We start from the raw sequence: 19184 nt of genomic DNA, 5'->3' as shown, positions 1-19184 counted from the left end.
TATTATATGAATATGCAGTTTGTTTGCATTGACCATTTATGGTTATTTGTGGGAGGCAAGAGGGCAGGATCTCATGCACATTCATGTATACACATCTACAAGTTCCGATTTATCAAGTGGAGATTGCTTATGTGTGAATGTATGTACACCAGGTTTGATAAAACTAGAGGATAATATTTTTTGCGTACACCATTTTCTGTTTCAATGCCTACACTTTCTTTCATGATACAATTTACACGAAGCTTTATAAATTTGTGTGATATATTTCAGTCAGGGCATATGCAAACAGTCTTGCTGGTTTGTGTGTTTTTACAGGGATGAGACCAGAGACAGCAATGCAAATTAATCTATGTCATGCAGAGTCAGGGTCTGTTTCTGTGAGATAAGGGACTGTAACAGTATATCTTGGGCTTGGGATTCACAGCGTGTCCACACTCCTGTCCGCAGGTGAAGGACCAGTCACTGTGTGCTCTGTATGAGGCATCCCCGGCCTGTGCAGCCCATGAAGCCGCCCAGATCTAAATACAATGCAATCTAACTGATGACGTGCTGCTGAATGACAGGTTAAGGCACAGAGCACTCCTTGCCCCATGCACACACCTCTTCCCACACACAATATCCAACAATATCCCCTTACCGCATTAGTTCATTCATATGGTTTGTAGAGACCCACACAGTAATGCGTTCAGCTTCATTCATCAGTCAGCCTGTGTTAGAACCATGCTCAAAGATATTAAATATTCACATGGCACTTAATGGTATGGAGTAGTAGGAAAAGTGTGTTATTTATCATACAGAGGAATGTGGTCTGTGATGGTCAGCAGCATGATGTGGGTGTGGTGGGGGTGCTGACTGTGCCGTCAGTCTACAGGGAGGTGAGGGACTAAAACCACTCTCCTGAAGCTACCTGCCTGCTGCAGCACAGGTGAGTGACTTGCCCCATTCACAGCTCGGTCGCTCCAGCATGTCAGCATAATCCCTCAGCCTCCACCCCTCAACCTCCACTCTTCTCCCTCCACCCCTCAGCATCCACTCCTCTCCTTCCACTCCTCTGTCTCCACCCATCTGCTGCTTTCTCTCAATCTTCGGTTGCAGAGTCAGGAGTCGGACCCCCTGACTGTTCTTTGGATCTTACTAACTGAGTACAGCGTGATTTTGCATAAGTGGATGCTAATTATGGTGCTGTGTGACTTACCTGATTTACCAGCTTATAACTGGAGGTCCCGCCTTCCACCAGCTCTGGCCACCCTGCCTCCTGCCTCCGCATGATTGCCTCCTGCTTGCATCCCATTTGCTGCCCTCTGTGTTAGGATGATGACCCTACTGGGCTGCCAGCAGCAGGCCGTTCGCATGAAATGACTGGTGCAGTAGGTGAAATCCCTTAGAGAACAGATGAGTTCATAGTACCTGCATCACATACCCTTAACTACATACCTTTTCAGAAGAGTGTTAATAACTGTGTGTCTGTGCATGACTATAAATGGTTTCAGCTAGAGACATGCTAGGCAGAGGTGGAGAGGCTGACTGACAAGCCAAAAAAAGACATACAAATATGTGGCAGGTGTTTGATCTCTGTGCTCTGTACACACTGAAAACAATTAAATGCCGGAAATGTTGAATCAACTTAAAATATTTAAAGTAATCGATCACACTAAATATTTGAAGTTGCCTCAATGTAAATAATTTATTCTACCCTGTAAAAAATAGATTGAACCATGAATGTAAATAAGAAAGTGACGTTTAAATGAACAATAATTTTCAGCTATTTGAATGAGAAGAAACATGATGAACAGACAGCTTTGTTTTATTATTTCAGTGTATCACGCCCCAGTAAGAATGTGCAAGCAGTTGTAGTTTTGCTGAGCTGCATTCACTATGTAACTCTATGATGAACCCTTAGGATAAATATGCTCAGGGGCACCTGAGAGGGGGGGAGAATGAGCACTCCGAATGGACAGATATTTTGTCAATGACTAACGTGAACGTTCAGTCGACAACGAGTGCAGCTTGGAGATGTGGCAAGGTCTGCAAAAACCCGAGAGGTCTGAAGATACACCAGAACAAGATGGGCTGCATGAGGAAGTTAGTGGTGCAACGCACAGTGCCAGACAAAGCACCTGGTAAGACGGAGGAGGAGCCAGACCCGGACAGACCCCACAGTGCCCAGAACCTCCAAGCATCAGAAGCTGCACCCCGAAGCAGACCATCAGAACACCGTCAGATTTTGTGGCCCACTGCCAACAAAGAGTCAGAGTGGTACCAGTTTGATGTAGATGTTGATACAACCCTCGAAGAAACAGCTAAGGGAGATGGGACAATGAGCAGCTTCATAATGGGCATCGCGTCAGATAGGTTTGGGATTAAGGAACAACGTGCCACCAAAACTACTACTGCAGCACCTATTTCAAACCAACGCCAAGCAAAGATCGCCCAACTCAGACAAGAGCTACGGACACTTAGGAGCCAGATTAAGAAAGCAAGTGAGCAAGAGAAGGTAGAGGTGTGGTGCGGGAAAGGCTAATCACTCCGCGGAGCGCTGAGTGGCACCGAAAGAGGGTCAAGGGGAGGGCCTGCAAGTGCAGTGCCTTCATTGCCAATCCATTGGGGTAACGAATGGATTGGGGTTCACGGGCTGGGAGAGAAACGCAGAAAAGCAAGACCTCGGCCACTGTGCAGCTCTCATATGTCTACCTGAACCCAGAATCCTGTTTAACATCAATGAACCCACCCTCAAGGAAGTCAGAGAGGTCATCAAATCCTCCAGAACAGCATCATCACCTGCCCATCCATCCATCCATCCATTATCCAAACCGCTTATCCTACTGGGTTGCGGGGGGTCCGGATCCTATCCCGGAAGCAATGGGCACGAGGCAGGGAACAACCCAGGATGGGGGGCCAGCCCATCGCAGGGCACACTCCACCCGGAGGAAACCCCACAACAACATGGGGAGAACATGCAAACTCCACACACATTTAACCCAGGCGGAGACTTGAACCCGGGTCCCAGAGGTGTGAGGCAACAGTGCTAATCACTGCACCACCATGCCGCAGCACCTGGCCCATCCTTGACTATTATAACAACTTTAGTCTGAGGGTGTCCTCTGGGACTTTAACATCGGAGTGGCATCATCTAGAGAAGGGCATCATCACCGACTGCACAATCTCTGTGTCCCTGTTCGCACTGGCCATGAATATGCTTGTGAAGTTGGCGGAAGTTGAGTGCAGAGGTCTATTGTCCAGATCTGGCACCCGACAACTGCCAATTAGGACAGAAAGGAGAAGCAGAAGCTGATCCAGGAGGAGGTATGTGCCGAGGTGGAGGAAGCTCGCTCCAGCAGATTGGTTGGCATGTCCAAGCAGGGGGCCTGGACTAAGTGGTAGCATACAACTGGCCTTAAGATCACCTGGGCAGAACTCTGGAAGGTGGAGCCACACCACTTCAAATTCCTAGTCCAGTCAGTGTATGACGTCCTCCCGAGCCCTGCCAACCTGTTCACCTGGGGCCTGGTGGACTCACCTGCTTGCCAACTCTGCCAGAAAAGAGGACCTTTAGGACACATCCTCAGTTGCTGCTCAAGGGCCTTGGGAGATGGTCGGTATCGGTGGCGCCACGACTAGGTTCTGCGGGCAGTAGCAGACATCTGCACTGGCATCAACAACAGCAAGCAGCAACACCCCTCTAAATGTACCATCACCTTTGTTCAAGCAGGCGAGAAGCCCCAGCCCCCAAAGAAGACCCAGGGGGGCCTGCTTGCTACCGCAAAGGACTGGTAATTAATGGTTGACCTGGGGAGACAGTTGAGATTCCCGGACATCATTGCAGTGACAACACTCCGGCCAGACATGGTCTTAATCCGGGGCAAGCAAGCAGGTGGTGGTACTGGAGCTAACTGTATCCTGAGAAGAGCGGAAGAAGGCCAAGTATGCTGACCTGTTGGCTGAGTGTCGGAGGAATGGGTGGAAGGCCCACTGCGAGCCCATTGAAGTGGGTTGCAGGGGCTTCGCTGATCAGTCCCTACATCGGATCCTGGGATTCCTAGGGATGGGTGGACAGCACAGGCGAATAGCCATGAAGAACATCATGGAAGCTGCAGAAAAGGCTTCACTTGTTAAGTCAAGGGTTAAGTGGTGTATTTGAGTACTGTTGTTAACCAGAGTTTTTAGCCATGGCTGTTGGGGATACCCACCATCACCTTTAATATAAGTAAAACACAGAAGAAAACGGTAGCATATTGACAAAATTTGACATGTGCTGTTTATTGTAAATGCTTGGAACTCTAGTTGAAATGACAGGAACTGGGGGACAAAAATGTGCCAATAATTTGTTGTAAAATAAATAAAAATAATGCTTTCAAGTAATCATGCATCTCGAAAAGCCCTGTTGCTAAATCTGTGGTAGAGTTCAGAATTCAGCATTATTTCAGAAGCTGCATCACACACAGTGTGCGTTGTCTGCAGACTGGCTAAGATGCAGTTTACACTGCACACTCTAACGTATGCACATCTGCCTCCTAGTCTTTAGTGTGCATCCCACCTTTTCACTGGAATTGACATTGGAGCAGAAATCCCAACACCCACATCTTTATGGTACCCGCAGAATGTGTGAGAGCTGCAGTAGACTGACTTCAGGGTGTCCCCTAATCCACACTCTCACTGTGACCCTGTACTGGGTTAGTGGAATGGATGGATAGAGCAGAAGCATGTTAAATGAAATCTGACCAGATGGCTCAGTGTGGACGAGTGCGCCCTCTGCTGGCTAACCCCAGAATGCATCTGTCGTATGCAATTATGGGAGGTTATGTTTGAGCGTTCATTAGCAGGTATGAGCACGTTTTTCCACAGCCCGCCTATGAAGTTTATATTCTTTCTGAATGTACTAATGTGTTTTAGCTTAAGAGTCTGGGATCGGTTGCACAAAACACCTTCAGTTAAGATTTTCCTTAAAGTCCGAGTTAAAGTCTCCTTAAAATAAAGTCGGTTGCACAAAACACCCTATTACTATTACTTATTATTACAGTATAATAATAACCCAGATAAGCAGTTTGGATAATGGATGGATGGTTATGTTCTTTCTTTTATTGTATTCTTCCAAAGGTAAAATCCTTTCCTCCTCTAACCAATTTGGCTTTCTTGTCTTCTTTTCTCCCATTTTTTTTTTTACTTTGTGAGTAACTTTCTGAGGCAATAACCGGTATCACAAGCAGGCGCGAGTGCAAGCGTATGAACCGTCTCCATGTAAACGGGACAATTTTACTGCTGTAAAAGGTCTTTCGCTGTAGCAAATCCCTTAATGTTTTTCCTTAACCAAGGAAACCTTTTAAGAGGTTATGTGCAACACCCTTAAATAAATCCCTTCGCTAAGGAGAAATTAAACCTTAAGTGTCATACTTAAGGGGAAAACATAAGGTGTTTTGTGCAACCGGTCTCTGATTTCTGCTTACACTCCAGATGATATAAGTACATTATAGAGCTGGCTATTCCACCAGCAGCCAGAGGAGGGCAATCCTGCACAGTGAAACAATTTAGTTCAGATTTAATGTAAGACATACTTAAGTCTGGCTCTTCATTTCATGTACGTTATACATTTCAAATTCACATGCAAACTCACTGTGCTATATGAATGTCTGTGTACATATTGCCTGACACTTGTGTACCTGGCAACTAGGAATAAAAGTGAATGTGAATTTTGTAATCCTTGTGAGTACCATCCTGAAGATCAACACACAGCGTTTTGCCACTAAAGAATTCTATTATTAACTGGTTAGAAGACAGATGGATAGACAGCAAACAGAGAACTTTATTAACTAAACAGAACCTGAAGGGGGAACCACAAAAAAGGACCAGAAGGGATCAAAACAAAACAGGAAAAATAGGAAATAGCTAAAGAGTGACCACATAGTGACCACAAAGACTGGGAGCTAGACTGGGAGATAACCACAGCTACTGACTCAGAGTAACAACTGAATACTGCAACACAGGCCAAACAGCCACAATGACTGACTAAGGAACAGAACGAGGGCAGGCAATTAAATACTCACAGATATCAAGGGCTAACTGGGGGCAGGTGTGAACTATTACAAACTAGGTGCAACAAAGAGTAGGTGAGGTCAACTAACATACAGATGATCAACACCAAGGGTGGCTAAAAAACAAGGTAAATAAAGAACAAATAAAGAAAAAAACAGTCAAAAATACAAACCGTTGAGGCTGAGACCTGCTAAAAGCCACCTGCTTAGCCTATTAAGCCAGGTAACAGGCAGGGGAACAGGAAAAAACTAGGCACTAACAACCTGGGAAATAATGGGAGATTGGAAGACCAGCAACACCCACTGGTCAGACTGGGAAATGACACATGGACCGGGCCATTACAGGATCCGATCCAGACATACAGTAGACAGAGAGAGTGCAAATCCATTGATGTTCAAACTGTTTATTCTCTTTGTTGTGAAGTGCCTGGAGCATGTAGCATCAGTCACAAGGCATGGACCACCCTAGATGGGATTTCAGTGTATCACATACAGTTTTTTATGTAATTGTATGTAGCTATTTGCAAGTGAGTTTTCATTATTCTTCAAAACAGAGAATTAGCTGAATTTAAGCTAGTGCAAGACTTGCAAGAGTTGGGTACCCAGAACAGAAAATGGCTGGATAAACCACTGAAATGGCTTCTGCTTTGTGCTGTAAAGTGAGAAAGCCAAACTGGTTACTTCAGGGAGTGATCCAAGGGCTGCTTGCTGAAATGAGGCTTGATAAGGAATAACAGGGCTCTTGTCTTTGCGAATGTTTGTGTTGTGATGATCTGTTAGGGTTTGTTAAGACGTGTTGTTTTCGGGGCATCTAACTGCCCCCTTGGATGTAGGCCAGTACTGATCTGAGCAGTTTGTAGTGAGCCTTTTGGAGGGTCTCCCCCATCTGCTAGAGGTGCAGGGCATGATTGGGGCTCCTGGATTTCAGAGGCTGAATGCTGCTGCTTAGTTATATTCTCAGTCATGCTCTGGATCTGAGACAGCTTCTGCACCATCAGCAGGTCCTGGATGGGATTAATGTGACAAGCATCTCCCCAAGATAGCATAGCAGTCCCATGATAAACATCCAAAAGTGCCAGTCTGGGACAGCAAAATATTTGCTCATTAATTCAGGCTGGCCAAGGACACCACTGCGATAGTTCAAAAAATAAATCAGCACCGTCCATCAGAGCAGGAGAATGCAACGGCCAGCCAGTCAGCAGCCCATCTGTTCCGCTTGTCTGAAACACAACAAGACCCAGAGGTTGGCCTGCTCCATCATGCCGGTGCCTGCAGCTCCCAGCGAGTGGCCATTAGCTCGGCCACGCCCTCAAACTCCTGCACGTATTCGTCGCAGACAGCAGCATTCTCATTACTCGGACAAGAGTCCTACTGCGTCACATCTCACACACGCTGCTCTTTGGTGCCCCCTGCATGCCTGTCTCAACACTTGCAAATTGAAACATTGTCTTTAGCATCAGGGCTCCTCCTGCTGGAAAGCTTCAGACTAGGCTGAGGAACACATGGCTGCAGCAGGCATGTAGAACTCAACTGCTTAGCTGCTCAGTGCTTTACCAGAGAAAAAACAATGATACGAGTGTCATTTAGGATGTGAAAGCCAATATGGTACACCGTACATGAATTAGGTCACACTGTGACACACTCGTTGTTGGGTAGTGAATTAAACACCATATATGAATGTATAGAGTCTATGTTATCAGTTCTACAAGTGGACTGTGAAGAAGAGACTTCAGCTGATATGTGGTGGAAGTCTGCAACACAACAGTGAATGTCAAAGGAGACGCTAAGGAGAGCAGCCTTATATGATACTGTAAATGAACACACTATACTTGTAGTATGGAACCGATATCAGTATTTTATGTTTTATAACATAGGTTAAATATCAGAGTAAGAGTGCTTAAAATCTTTTTTTATTTTAATATTTTACAGTTGAAGAAGAGTGACTCCTTCACTTTTCTTATTGCTTGGTAAGACCTGTCCTCCTTTAATGCTGGCAGTATTAAGAGTAGATAAAGATGGCTACACCATGAGATCCATATATTGATATTGTTTCATTACATTTTACAGTACAAAATTATATAATTATGTAATATTCTCCTACAGTACATCGCCTGAGGGCCTTACCCACCCCTGTAACAGGCCCTCAAACTGCCCATTTCCCGCTGTCTTCCTCATGGCTATAACTTTCCGATACACCCCCCAGCATGGTGCCCTCATGAAGAAGCCCTTGGAGGATGACTAACTCGCCACCAGCTACAGGACCCCTGCTCCCATTGGATCCAGTTTTCCACAGCATCATAGCTCCTAACTCTGTTGTGAGGTTAGTATGTAGGAGACGGTCTAGAATACAAGATATGTTCGTTAAGCCATTCTGCTATCCATGTAATATATATCATGGCTGCAGTTCTTTCTGCAATATTCTGTGTTTTGCTAGTTGTGAGGTCAGCGTATCATGAGGCTGATTTCTGTGACAGACAAAAGACGTTGCGAGAAATGTCTTTATTTTTGATTATGTTCAGTACATGTATAAGTAACGGCAAAGTTATATTCATGTTCACACCTTTTAAATTTATTATGTTAAAGCAGGTTACAGTGAGAACTACTATTTGTGGGCGGAGTGAAGCTCTGGGAGACGCCCACACAACAGGACAGTTAGAGAACACCACAACTTATTGCTCAATACAAAATAGTCTCTAAGTATAATAGTAACAATGATCAGTAACAATAAGAGTAATAATAACACCCCACAGAAACAGATAAACCACTGGATAATACTATTTATAATATAAAAACAAAGGACCTCAAGGAGGGCAGAGAAGAAGACGTGGTATTTGTTAGAATTCTGCACTAGTTTACATTGTATTACCTTTCTTATTCAGCTTGTCTTAAACACAGCAGGTATCTAAAGCTAGGAGAGACCGTGGACAGTAGAGCCCAGGCCTAGACAGGAGAGGGTTAGGGCACTCGCAATGTGTTAGAGCTTCATTCGGGTCATGTGTGTATAATGTGTCCTTTACAGTCAGCCAGCCAATCAGATTTGAAGCACACGGATCGTCCTTGCACCTTTCTGTAGCTCACTCAAACTGCCTTGCAGCTGTCTGTCATTCACACACGGTCCTGCAGCTGCCTTTTGCTCACACAGACCATCCTGCACCTGTCTGTCACTCACACAGACCATCCTGCATCTGTGTCGCTCACCCAGACTCTCCTGAATCTGTCACTCACACAGTCTGTTCTGCACCTCTCTGTTCTTCACACAAATCGTTCTGCATTTGTCTGTCCCTCATATAGGCTGTTTTGCATCTGTTTGTCACTCACACAGACCATCCTGCACTTGTCTATCACTCATACAGACTGTCCTGCACCTGTCTGTTGCTCACAGAGACCGTCCTGTGCTTGTCTGTCACACACATAGACCATTCTGCCCCTGTCTGTCCCTCACATAGACCGTCCTGCACACGTCTGTCCCTCACATAGACCATCCTGCACACGTCTGTCCCTCACATAGACCGTCCTGCACACGTCTGTCCCCCACACAGACCGTTCTGTACGTGTCTGTCCCTTACACAGATTGCCCTGCACCTGTCTGTCTCTCAAACAGCGGATCCTGCACAGAATAACCTCCACCTGGAACTCAGCAGTAGATACCTAAAATGTGTTTACAGGACTGAGCTAATAGACATTTTGCTTTAGCACTGTATAATTACTGCATTATTTACACTGATTTGTACACCCCCTCCCACAGCGTATATAGTTTTTAAGAGCCACAGGCTATTCAGTTCTCCTGATGGATCACTTACAAGGACCAAAACATTAGCACACAAAACTTGGTTCCTGGTCTGACAGTGAAAACAAACAGCCCCCTTTCCCATCCGGCACCCAACACCTCTGAAATAAACCAGCTCACTTTCAACAGCCAAGCAATTTCCTTAATTCCTCCTCAAGTACCTCTGGCCCTACTCATCCCCCAATTTCTGAATGAAGATCTTGACATCCTTGTTCACTGGCGCTAACAGTTAACAGGTCCTTTTGTCCAACCAAAACAGCAACGAGGAGGCTGCAACATTGACACCAGGGTGGGGAAACATTTTGCTGCTGAATTACACTCTTGGCAAATGTAGTACACCAGAGCAATGATAATGGGCTAGCAGAGAGTCTGGGCTGAGCTCAGGTATTAGAGGGGGAGCGACACTGACACAGGACCACTGAGGATAAAGTCACACCCCGAGCCAGCATTACAGGGTGACAGGGAGCACTGGAGCAATCAGGGCTCTGTTAGAAGTATGGCTTATGGTCACAGAGAAGACACAAAACTCTGCACTCAAGTGCTATTTAAACACGAGCATAGCAGTCAGTTTCTCAAGAGCAGATGACAGTCACGTTCTCTCTGCGAAATGTAGGCAACACTAAGACCATTTAGCAAGAGACTCTCTCTTAGCGATCCTGGCAGCTGTGAACTGGTGCTGGGTTGCTAAGTGGTTACGTCAGCTAATAGCCCTTTCTTGGGTTAGATGTGTCTGTGAGTGGCGGGGCACCGACATTTTTGGGGGAGGCAGTGGGGTTGGATGTTGCCTTACATTCCAAGCTTGGAGTGAGTTGCTCCATAAAGCTCCACCCCTTGCAGACACAAATGTTTGCCCAGTAGACAGATTACTGGACCCCCCCCCCCCCCCCAGCTTTCGAGGGCGTCACTTTACGATCAACATTCAGACAGATGTGGGACTAAAATGGCCTGGAAAGGAAGAACGCACCAGTTTACAGCTGACCAGGGCCCCACCTCCTACTGGGTGGGACAGGGGCCTCCAGGCAGCACTGAGGCCTGCTCAGCAGCAGGTGCTCTCCATTGAATCCTTAATCGCACTAAACACCATTCTGACATACAGAGTCACATGATTTGATAGCCTTACGTAGAGCTTCATAAAGCAGCAACGTCAGCTTGGGTATGCAGCTGAGGAGTGGCTGTCATCCTCTTTAAGATCACCTTTAACCTTAACCTCTTTAAGATCACCTTTAACCTTAACCTCTTTAAGATCACCTTTAAGATCTGGTGTATAGAAACTCACAGCACTGGTGCTGTAATGATAGTACAGATGACTCAAGACTACTTTTAATAAAGACCCGTGACTGTATTTTAATCATGTATTGGGAAATCTAACAGGGTCAGAAATTTGCAGTGGTTTGGGAGAGGCCTTGGAATGGCATGGCAGTGATAAGGATCTCATGGTATGACAAAACGCCCCGTAACCAAATAACCAAATAACCAAATCACAATCCTAAGAGAGCCAAGAGTATCAGCAAAATGAGACTTAATAAAGTTAGTGGGAATCTTGTTTGTGTTCGTGTGTCCGGCAGTTTTTATCACGACTCACTGTCACATCTCCACAAACTCCTTAAAGAACACACCCACATCCCCAAGTCGGTCCCTGTAGCGTGACGTGAATGTGAGGGCTGATAAATGACACATGGGCGCTTACAGTCCTGAAGCCTCTTAAATGAATGAAATGATAATGTGTGAAATTTGTGACTCAGTCCAGCATGTCATCAAGAACACCAGGCTAAGATCGTCTATGCCAGTGATTTCCAACCTAGTCCTCGGGGACCTTCAGTCCATCATTTTGGTAGGGTGGGAGGAAGGGACGTAAAACATGGACATGGACCATTTCCAACCAAAGACCAGGTTGGGAAAAACTGCTCTGAAAGTGAAAGAAGGTGATAGTGAATCCTGTATGAAAGTGGCTTCCAGTGTTGGAGAAGTTAGCCTGTGATGAGGATATACTGTATACACTGACACATTTGCGATAAGAAAAACACCACAATTTTCATACTGAATACAACTGTGAAAATTTCTCTAAATGTCTCTAAAAGGGCAGTAAAGATTTTATGCCTGTTTCTCCTTTAGTGTGAAATGTGTTTTTTTAATTCAGTGAAACATTGTCCAAAGTTCTCCGCCCTCACAGAAAATGTGAATATGCCTTGATGTAGTTGCATGCTTATGGGCCATTTAGTTGTTTCCCTATAATGTGTCTTATAATGATGTTTGTAATGTAAATGATGGCGTTCTTCTGCTGGGTAATAGCAGACATGCATGCAGATACACTCCAGTTCTCCTGTAGTGCCCAGCCACCATTCAAGTGCCTAGCTTTGGTATGATCATCGTAGTAAGGACCAGGTACTACAGGGGAAGGGGCTGGTTGACTGGCACTGACCCACGGGACTCTCTGCTGCCAGTGAGTTCTGCTTGGCTCCAAGGCCCGGTTTGGTTTGAGCGGGGAGGTGATTGTCTTTGTTGTGGAGACCCTGGCCTGCCCATCTGTGGCAACACACATCCCTGTGTGGACCCACTGGCACCAGGGAGCTCCTTGGGTCCAGTACCATGTAAGGTCTTCTGCAGGTGGAGATATGGAGGCGGGATGTTATGGATTCATATGTCACAAAGACCGACTCCTTTCTCTGATTCACATGCCATGCGTTTGTCCCATGTCCTAGTCTGTGACATGACTGAGTCAACGATTTCCACTGCAATGGTCCGAGTTCAGTGTAATGCAGCAACTTACTCCCCTCAACACAAGGGCCACTGTCTGATACGATGAAGGATGAAAACCTCTGTGATCTTCATGCCTCAGTGACTACATTTCCAACCAGGGTCACATTCTTTGAGCATGACTGTCTTGCTCAGTGACGCTGTCCTGATACTGTGATGCTGTGCTTCGTGAGTGATGTGATGCTTTAATAGGAAATCACTGAAATACAGGGTCGCTGCCATCACCCAGGATGTGCCCTGCTCACATGTCTACACCTCCACCATCAATCCAGATCCAGAATGTGAAGTCTGTGCTACAGAATGGCTCAGTGGGCTTCTAACAGGCCTCCTGAGAACTCCAGAGGTTACTGCTACAGTACGGCCCTCGGGGAAGCTGCCTGACTCCATCAGAAGCTTTGACATATTGTGTGTGTGTGTGTGTGTGGGGATTAGGCTTATATTTCATTGTGGGGAGGAAATATCCCATCCACCACAATGTAATACAAACAGTTTTTTTTGACGTTGTGGGGACCATTTTTCAGGTCTGTGAATGAAATCAAGAAAGGTTAAAATGCCAAAACTCTCGTATTTTGTTTGGTTACTTATGGTTAAGGTTAGAGCTGGATAGGGGTTAAGGTCATCATGTTGCGATTAGCGTTTTCCCCATAGAAATAAATGGAGACTCCCCACAAAGATATACTTTACAAACCTGTGTGTGTGTGTGTGTGTGTGTGAGAGAGAGAGACAAAGAGAGAGAGAGAACCTTACACACTGCTATGTAGTTTCCAATGAGCATCACCCCAAGAATTTCAGAAAGGTTCACATTTGTGCATTACCGTTCTCTTCCTCCACCCCCAACAGCAATACAGAGGAAGTTAAAGGGACAAGAAGCAGGCATAGATAGAGCATGACGCGGCAGGGAATGGGTGGTCTGCGTGTCGAGGGGACAGTGGGCAAAATGGGAAAAACATGTCCTGACATTACAAACAGAAGTATTCATAGAGGGGTACAGCAAGGAAGAAACAGGGAGGGAGGGAGGGAAGGAGGAAAGGAGTGTGTCGAGGAAAACAGAAGAGGCCGGCGGCCGTCTCTAATGACACCCCCACCCCTGGTAAGGCCCCCCGTGGGGCTCAGCAGGAGACCTCCATGGTGTGGTTGAGCTGACCCACTCCGTCACTGCTGTCCGAATGGGTGCAGGGGCGGGACCGTGAGCCCTCCACAGAGCCGGCGCTGGTCAGGGAGGCCGTCCGCGAGCGTGCCAGGCGGGTCATGCTGGCTGAGGGCACTGGCAAGGGCAACGGATACAAAGGTCAGACACTGAAACACCGTACTGTGGGAGGCGGGCCAACGTAAAAACACGTGACTCTGTTACTTCCCCGAAGGGAGAGCAGGCAGGAGAGCAGCATGCATGCTTAGTGCAGCAGCAGCTTATAAATGGACAGGAGAAAAATACAACAGTGAAAAAATCGTGTTCACAACTGCTGAGGCGGCCACAGGTGGGTGGCCCTATGTCTACATATTCACGCACACTGCTGGTACGGGCACAGCTCACAAATCAATATCCTGCATCAAAGTGTGAGAATAACAGGGCGGAGGATGCCGGGGACATGGCATGGGGCGTTTTACTGCTCTCCCGGCAAGGCATGGAAATCTCTCCCATCTGGCTCTAGGAAAGGCCAGCACATGGGACTCCCTCCACATGCAAACACTTCATAAAACCAGCAGCGTTTTATGAAACATGGTGCAACACAGTGCTGTGAAGCAGCCTCCCAGCGACTGGGTTTCTGGTCCATCCAGACACCATGCAATGCAGACCTGGAGGTGGGGGGGGGGTGCTCTGAAGGGGGCTTTTCAGGACGAATCTGAAAATCTACCATACGGACAATAAAGCACGGACCAAGTAGGAACGAGCACTACCACAAGGGAAAATGGAGTTGAGAAAAGCACTGTGAGAGCAAAATGCCTGGGTGTGGAAGGTGGAGCACATCAACAGGAAGGGGGGACGAGTAAACAAGAGCAAGTACCTGGCCCCCCACTCAACCTTCGATCCTTTATATTAGCAACTGAGAGAAGGAGCAGGGGAGACACAAAGGGGCAAGATTAACACATCCGCCCACAACAGACAACACAGTGCTAGACACCTAGCACACACACACACACACACATACACACAGACCTGTATGGACAAAACCCAATTTCCAACAATGACAACCTTAACCCCTACCCAGCCCTAACCTTAACTGTAAGTAGCTAAACAAAATACAAGATTTATTGCATTTTTAGTGCTTGACTGCAGTCATGGATTTTTATTAAATTGAATTTTACCTTGTGGGGACCAAAGAAATGGTTTCTCCAACGTCAAAGTAACAGGTTTTCATCACATTGTGGGAAAATTTCATCTCCACAATGTAATGTATACCTGGCCCACAGACACACAGGTTTGTAATTATATCTTTGTGGGGACTCTCCACCCATTTCTGTGAGGAAAACTCTAATCCCAACATGACGATCTTAACCCCTACCTAGCCCTAACCGTAACCATAGGTAACCAAATGAAATATGAAACTTTTGACATTTTTTAGTTTTTTGATTGCATTCACAGATCTTTGTGGGGACCTGAAAAATGGTTCCCACAACATCAGAATAACAGGTTTTTATTACATTGTGGGGAATATTTGGTTGCCCACAATATAATATAAACATAATCCACACGCACACAGGCACACACAACACATCAAATGGTGTAAAGCACACACAATGCACAGCACACATAAAACACACGTACACATAATAAACACACTGCACGGTACAAGTACAAGCGTACACACATACACAAAGAAAAGACAGCACACATAAAACACAATTGATTATCTGATTAAAGTAGGAGTAGAAGGCCTAGACTCGTGCTAAAAGTATCATATCCTAATTCTGATTGCCTGCTAGATAAGCTTAACTGGATATGATTCAGTGGTACAACGGTTAATGGTAAAAGCTCTTTGCTGATGGTTCTTATGCACAAATCCTCATGCTAAAAGTTCTATTCGCTAATTATGATGCCCGGGTACATATGCTAATACTAAAAGCTCTTTTGACTGGTCATGATGCCCCTGTACATATGCTAATTTAATAAGCTCCATTGACTGCACAAGATTCCCTGATAGATAGGCTAACGCTAAAGTCTCCATTGAATGGACAGGGTTCCCTGGTACACAGGTTAATGGCAAAGGCCCCATGCAAATAGATATGATTCACGGGTACACAGCTTCAGTGATTGGATATGATTAATTGGTACACAGGCTAATGCTAAAGGTACCATTTCCAAGGCAACCCTAAATATGTGACTGACTGTGTGTTACTATGGTTTTCTAGAGCCCAGTAAGGTCATACTGTTTTCCAGCACCACATATGTGCAGTACTACTAGATCATATTTAAAATCTAAGTTACAACTCTAGCTAAAGCACCTAGACAAAATGGAAGCTGGCAGCATCCATGTGAACGGAGAGGTATTAGTTCATGGCGAAAGACAGAGGGCAAAACGCAGGACACGCAGGTGCATTGGGTGCCTGCCTGCCTCCTGCCATCTTCTTGAAACAGGCATGTTTTCCCAGCTCTTGAATGAAACACCATTTATACCTAAGAGCCTCGGCATGTTAAAACAGAGACATAAAGGGTCCTGAACCATAATATGTTCTCACACACATGCTGTTACTTGTGTTTCCATGAGCATTGTTGTGTACTTACTATAACCCATTCCCTGGAGGAAGTATTTGAAAGCTTCAGTCAGTTTTCCAGGCTGAAAAACAAACAAGCACACCTCCTTACACATGGCCCGTGGACACCCCCCAACACCAAGCTTGGACAGAATCCGCCTGAGCAGCCCTGCCAGCACGCAGGCACCCACGGACCATAGGCAGATGGCCTAAACATCACGTCGCAGACTACTTATTCATCCTTTCCATGGCTCCTCGCTGTGTTCATTCACCACATGGAAGTAAAGTATAAAAATGTAGGGGTAGAAAACACAAAGGGGGTAAACCAACCTGTGTGATTTGGGGCAGTCCACCGGAGTCAGCCATCTGAGATTGTAGGAGAGAAAGACGTGTATATAATACGTACTTTTCATTAGTACGTTTCAGTTAGTCTAATCTAGTGTTTCTCACACTGGTCAGCCCATGTTTTTGCTCCCTCCCAGCTTGGACAGTCTGGGGGGGGGGGGGGGGGGGCTGAGGACTGTGTTGAGAAACACTGGTCTAATCAGACTGTTGGGTTGACTTTATGAAACGTAAGGCGCTTGTACCTTCAGAAAGGTGGTATTAGTGGGGTCCAGCTTGGAATTGCATTCAACCTTGACGAGGGACAAACACAACAAACATAAGAGGTAAGAAAGAACCAGGGAACGACGAGAAACGCAGGGAAGAGGAGAGAGAAAAGAGTGGAGAGACAGGGAACACAGGAGAAGGAGGCGGTGGAGAGTACCTGCAGGCGTGGTGGGAGGGAGAAGTGGGCCACCCAAATGCGGCAGGCTGGCGCAGTGGTGAGTCATGCAGTATGCAACTCAGACCGTGCAGCTGCCCGCAGTCACACCCCAATTCCCAGTTGACATGGGCTCTTGGTGAGCCCTCCTGCCCTCGCATCACTCCCTCTGCTCTCTGTACCTGCTCTGCTCACTCATCGCCCCGAGGAAGACCCTGTATCTGACCTTCATCTGTCTCTGTCTGCAGAGAGGACTCTGTCTGTACTTTCTCCCAAGGAGATAGGAGTTGGGGGGTTCCTTGCCCTATCTTGGGGTAGAGTACATTCTCCGCTGACCGTCAACGGCTCCACTGTGGAAGTGGTGAAAGGCACCAGGTTCCTTGGAGCGCACGTATCAGATGAGCTCTCAGGGACCAACAACATCACCCCCCCAGACCAAGAAGGCACCACAGTGTCTGCACTCCCTCTGCTGACTGAGAAGAGCACGCCTCCCCTTCCAGTCCAGCTTTCTACTGAGGAACCACAGAGAGCATCCTACCCATCTACGTCACTGTCTGGTACGGGAACCGCAAAGCCTCAAACAGCAACACCCTCCATTGAATAGCAAGGACAGCAGAGAAGACCTTTGGAACCTCTCTACCCACCATTATGGACATATACAACAAATGTTGCAGCAACAGGGGCCTCTCCATCACACGTGACCCCTCACACCCGTCAAACAGCCTGCTCACCCCATGTCATCTAGAAGAAGGTTCCAGGACATTCAGTCCACCATCACCAAGCTCTGTAGCAGCGATTCCCCCAGGCTATCAGGCTTCTGAGCTCCCACCTACCCCATAAATGCTGATAGATGCTCATTTACGCTACACTGCTTCTGTTATCTGTTACTTGCACAGTCTGTTTACATGCACTATTTACTTCTTTTATTTCTCATTGTTGTTGTTGTGTATTACTGTGTACTGATTTTTATTCTGTTTTCATTTTAATCCTTTTTAATCAATTGGTTCTGGTTGTATACTACTCCAGAAAAAAAAGCAATTTCATTTCATATGTGTGAAATGACAATATAGGGACTTGACATAATTTGACATTGAAGACTAAAGATGGTGCCATTTTCCCAGTATCCCAACCTCAGATGGTATGGAAATGGGGAAGATAGAGACAGAGAGAAGCAGAGGAGTAAGAGAAGGAACAGGAGGATGAGCAGATGATGAAGACAGAGTGCAGGGACATACCACTCCCTCTTCAGCTGGGGAATTGTCACCGACCACAAGCATGACAGGGCACCTGTTGGGACAAAGCACTTTAATTAAACACCCGAGAGTGGATGTCTAGTTCAGTAGCGACTGGAAGACAGCGACATGCACGCAGAGGCACCTGTGCAGAGCCACACAAACAGAAAAGGGGAGAGTCTCACCGGATGGTCTTGGCATTCACGGCAGACCCCGTACGGTTCATTTCCAGATCCCGACGGCTGGAGCACAAGTCAAAAGAGCACATACATCAGCTGACATTGAGCTGTGACTACAGAAGGACTGTGTGTGTGTGTTTGTCTGTGTGTTATTCCAGAACTGTGTCTACAGCCTAACTGTATCTGATCTGTTGTATTCCAAAACAATATGTGACTTGTTGTATTCCAAACATGTGACTGTATTACCTGCTGAATTACTAACCTGTAAGTACAGCCTGTATGTGACTGTATCTGATGTATTATTAACCTGTATAATCAGCCTGACTGTAAGCGACTGTATTACCTGCTGTATGTAATAACCAGTATGTACAGCCTGACTGTATGTAACTGTATTACCTGCTGTATGTAATAACCAGTATGTACAGTCTGACTGTATGTAACTGTATTTCTTGCTGTATGTAATAACCAATATGTACAGCCTGACTGTATGTGACTGTATTACCTGCTGTATTATTAATCTGTATGTACAGCCTCACTGTATGTACTATACTACCCATTGTATTACTAACCTGTATGTACGGCCTGACTGTATGTAACTGTATTACCTGCTTAATTATTAATCTATACTGTATGTACAGCCTCACTGTATGTACTATACTACCCATTGTATTACTAACCTGTATGTATGGCCTGACTGTATGTAACTGTATTACTTGCTGTATTAATAATCTGTATGTATGTATTTTATGTAAA

General features: G+C 46.0%; 1 protein-coding gene across 7 annotated transcripts in view; it reads right to left on the bottom strand.

Moving 5' to 3' along the window:
- Positions 1–8510: 8510 nt before the first annotated feature.
- The window catches only part of ndrg4 (NDRG family member 4), a 36900-nt gene continuing 26226 nt past the window's right edge, over positions 8511–19184 (bottom strand). For 5 of the 7 annotated variants that reach the window (XM_048972238.1, XM_048972240.1, XM_048972236.1 and 2 more), the window contains 7 exons: positions 18438–18494; positions 18256–18307; positions 16845–16892; positions 16588–16623; positions 16289–16340; positions 14571–14609; positions 8511–13831 (listed from right to left, as the gene is read on the bottom strand). In XM_048972238.1, the coding sequence (XP_048828195.1) occupies positions 13677–13831; positions 14571–14609; positions 16289–16340; positions 16588–16623; positions 16845–16892; positions 18256–18307; positions 18438–18494 (439 nt within the window). In that variant the 3' untranslated portion in view covers positions 8511–13676. The remainder of the gene's footprint in view (positions 13832–14570; positions 14610–16288; positions 16341–16587; positions 16624–16844; positions 16893–18255; positions 18308–18437; positions 18495–19184) is intronic. The other 2 variants (XM_048972237.1, XM_048972242.1) reach the window with 1 other exon arrangement.

Source organism: Brienomyrus brachyistius, chromosome 13 (assembly GCF_023856365.1).
Source record: "Brienomyrus brachyistius isolate T26 chromosome 13, BBRACH_0.4, whole genome shotgun sequence".
In the NCBI taxonomy this organism is placed as follows: domain Eukaryota; kingdom Metazoa; phylum Chordata; class Actinopteri; order Osteoglossiformes; family Mormyridae; genus Brienomyrus; species Brienomyrus brachyistius.
This window is presented reverse-complemented; position numbering and strand designations above follow the sequence as displayed.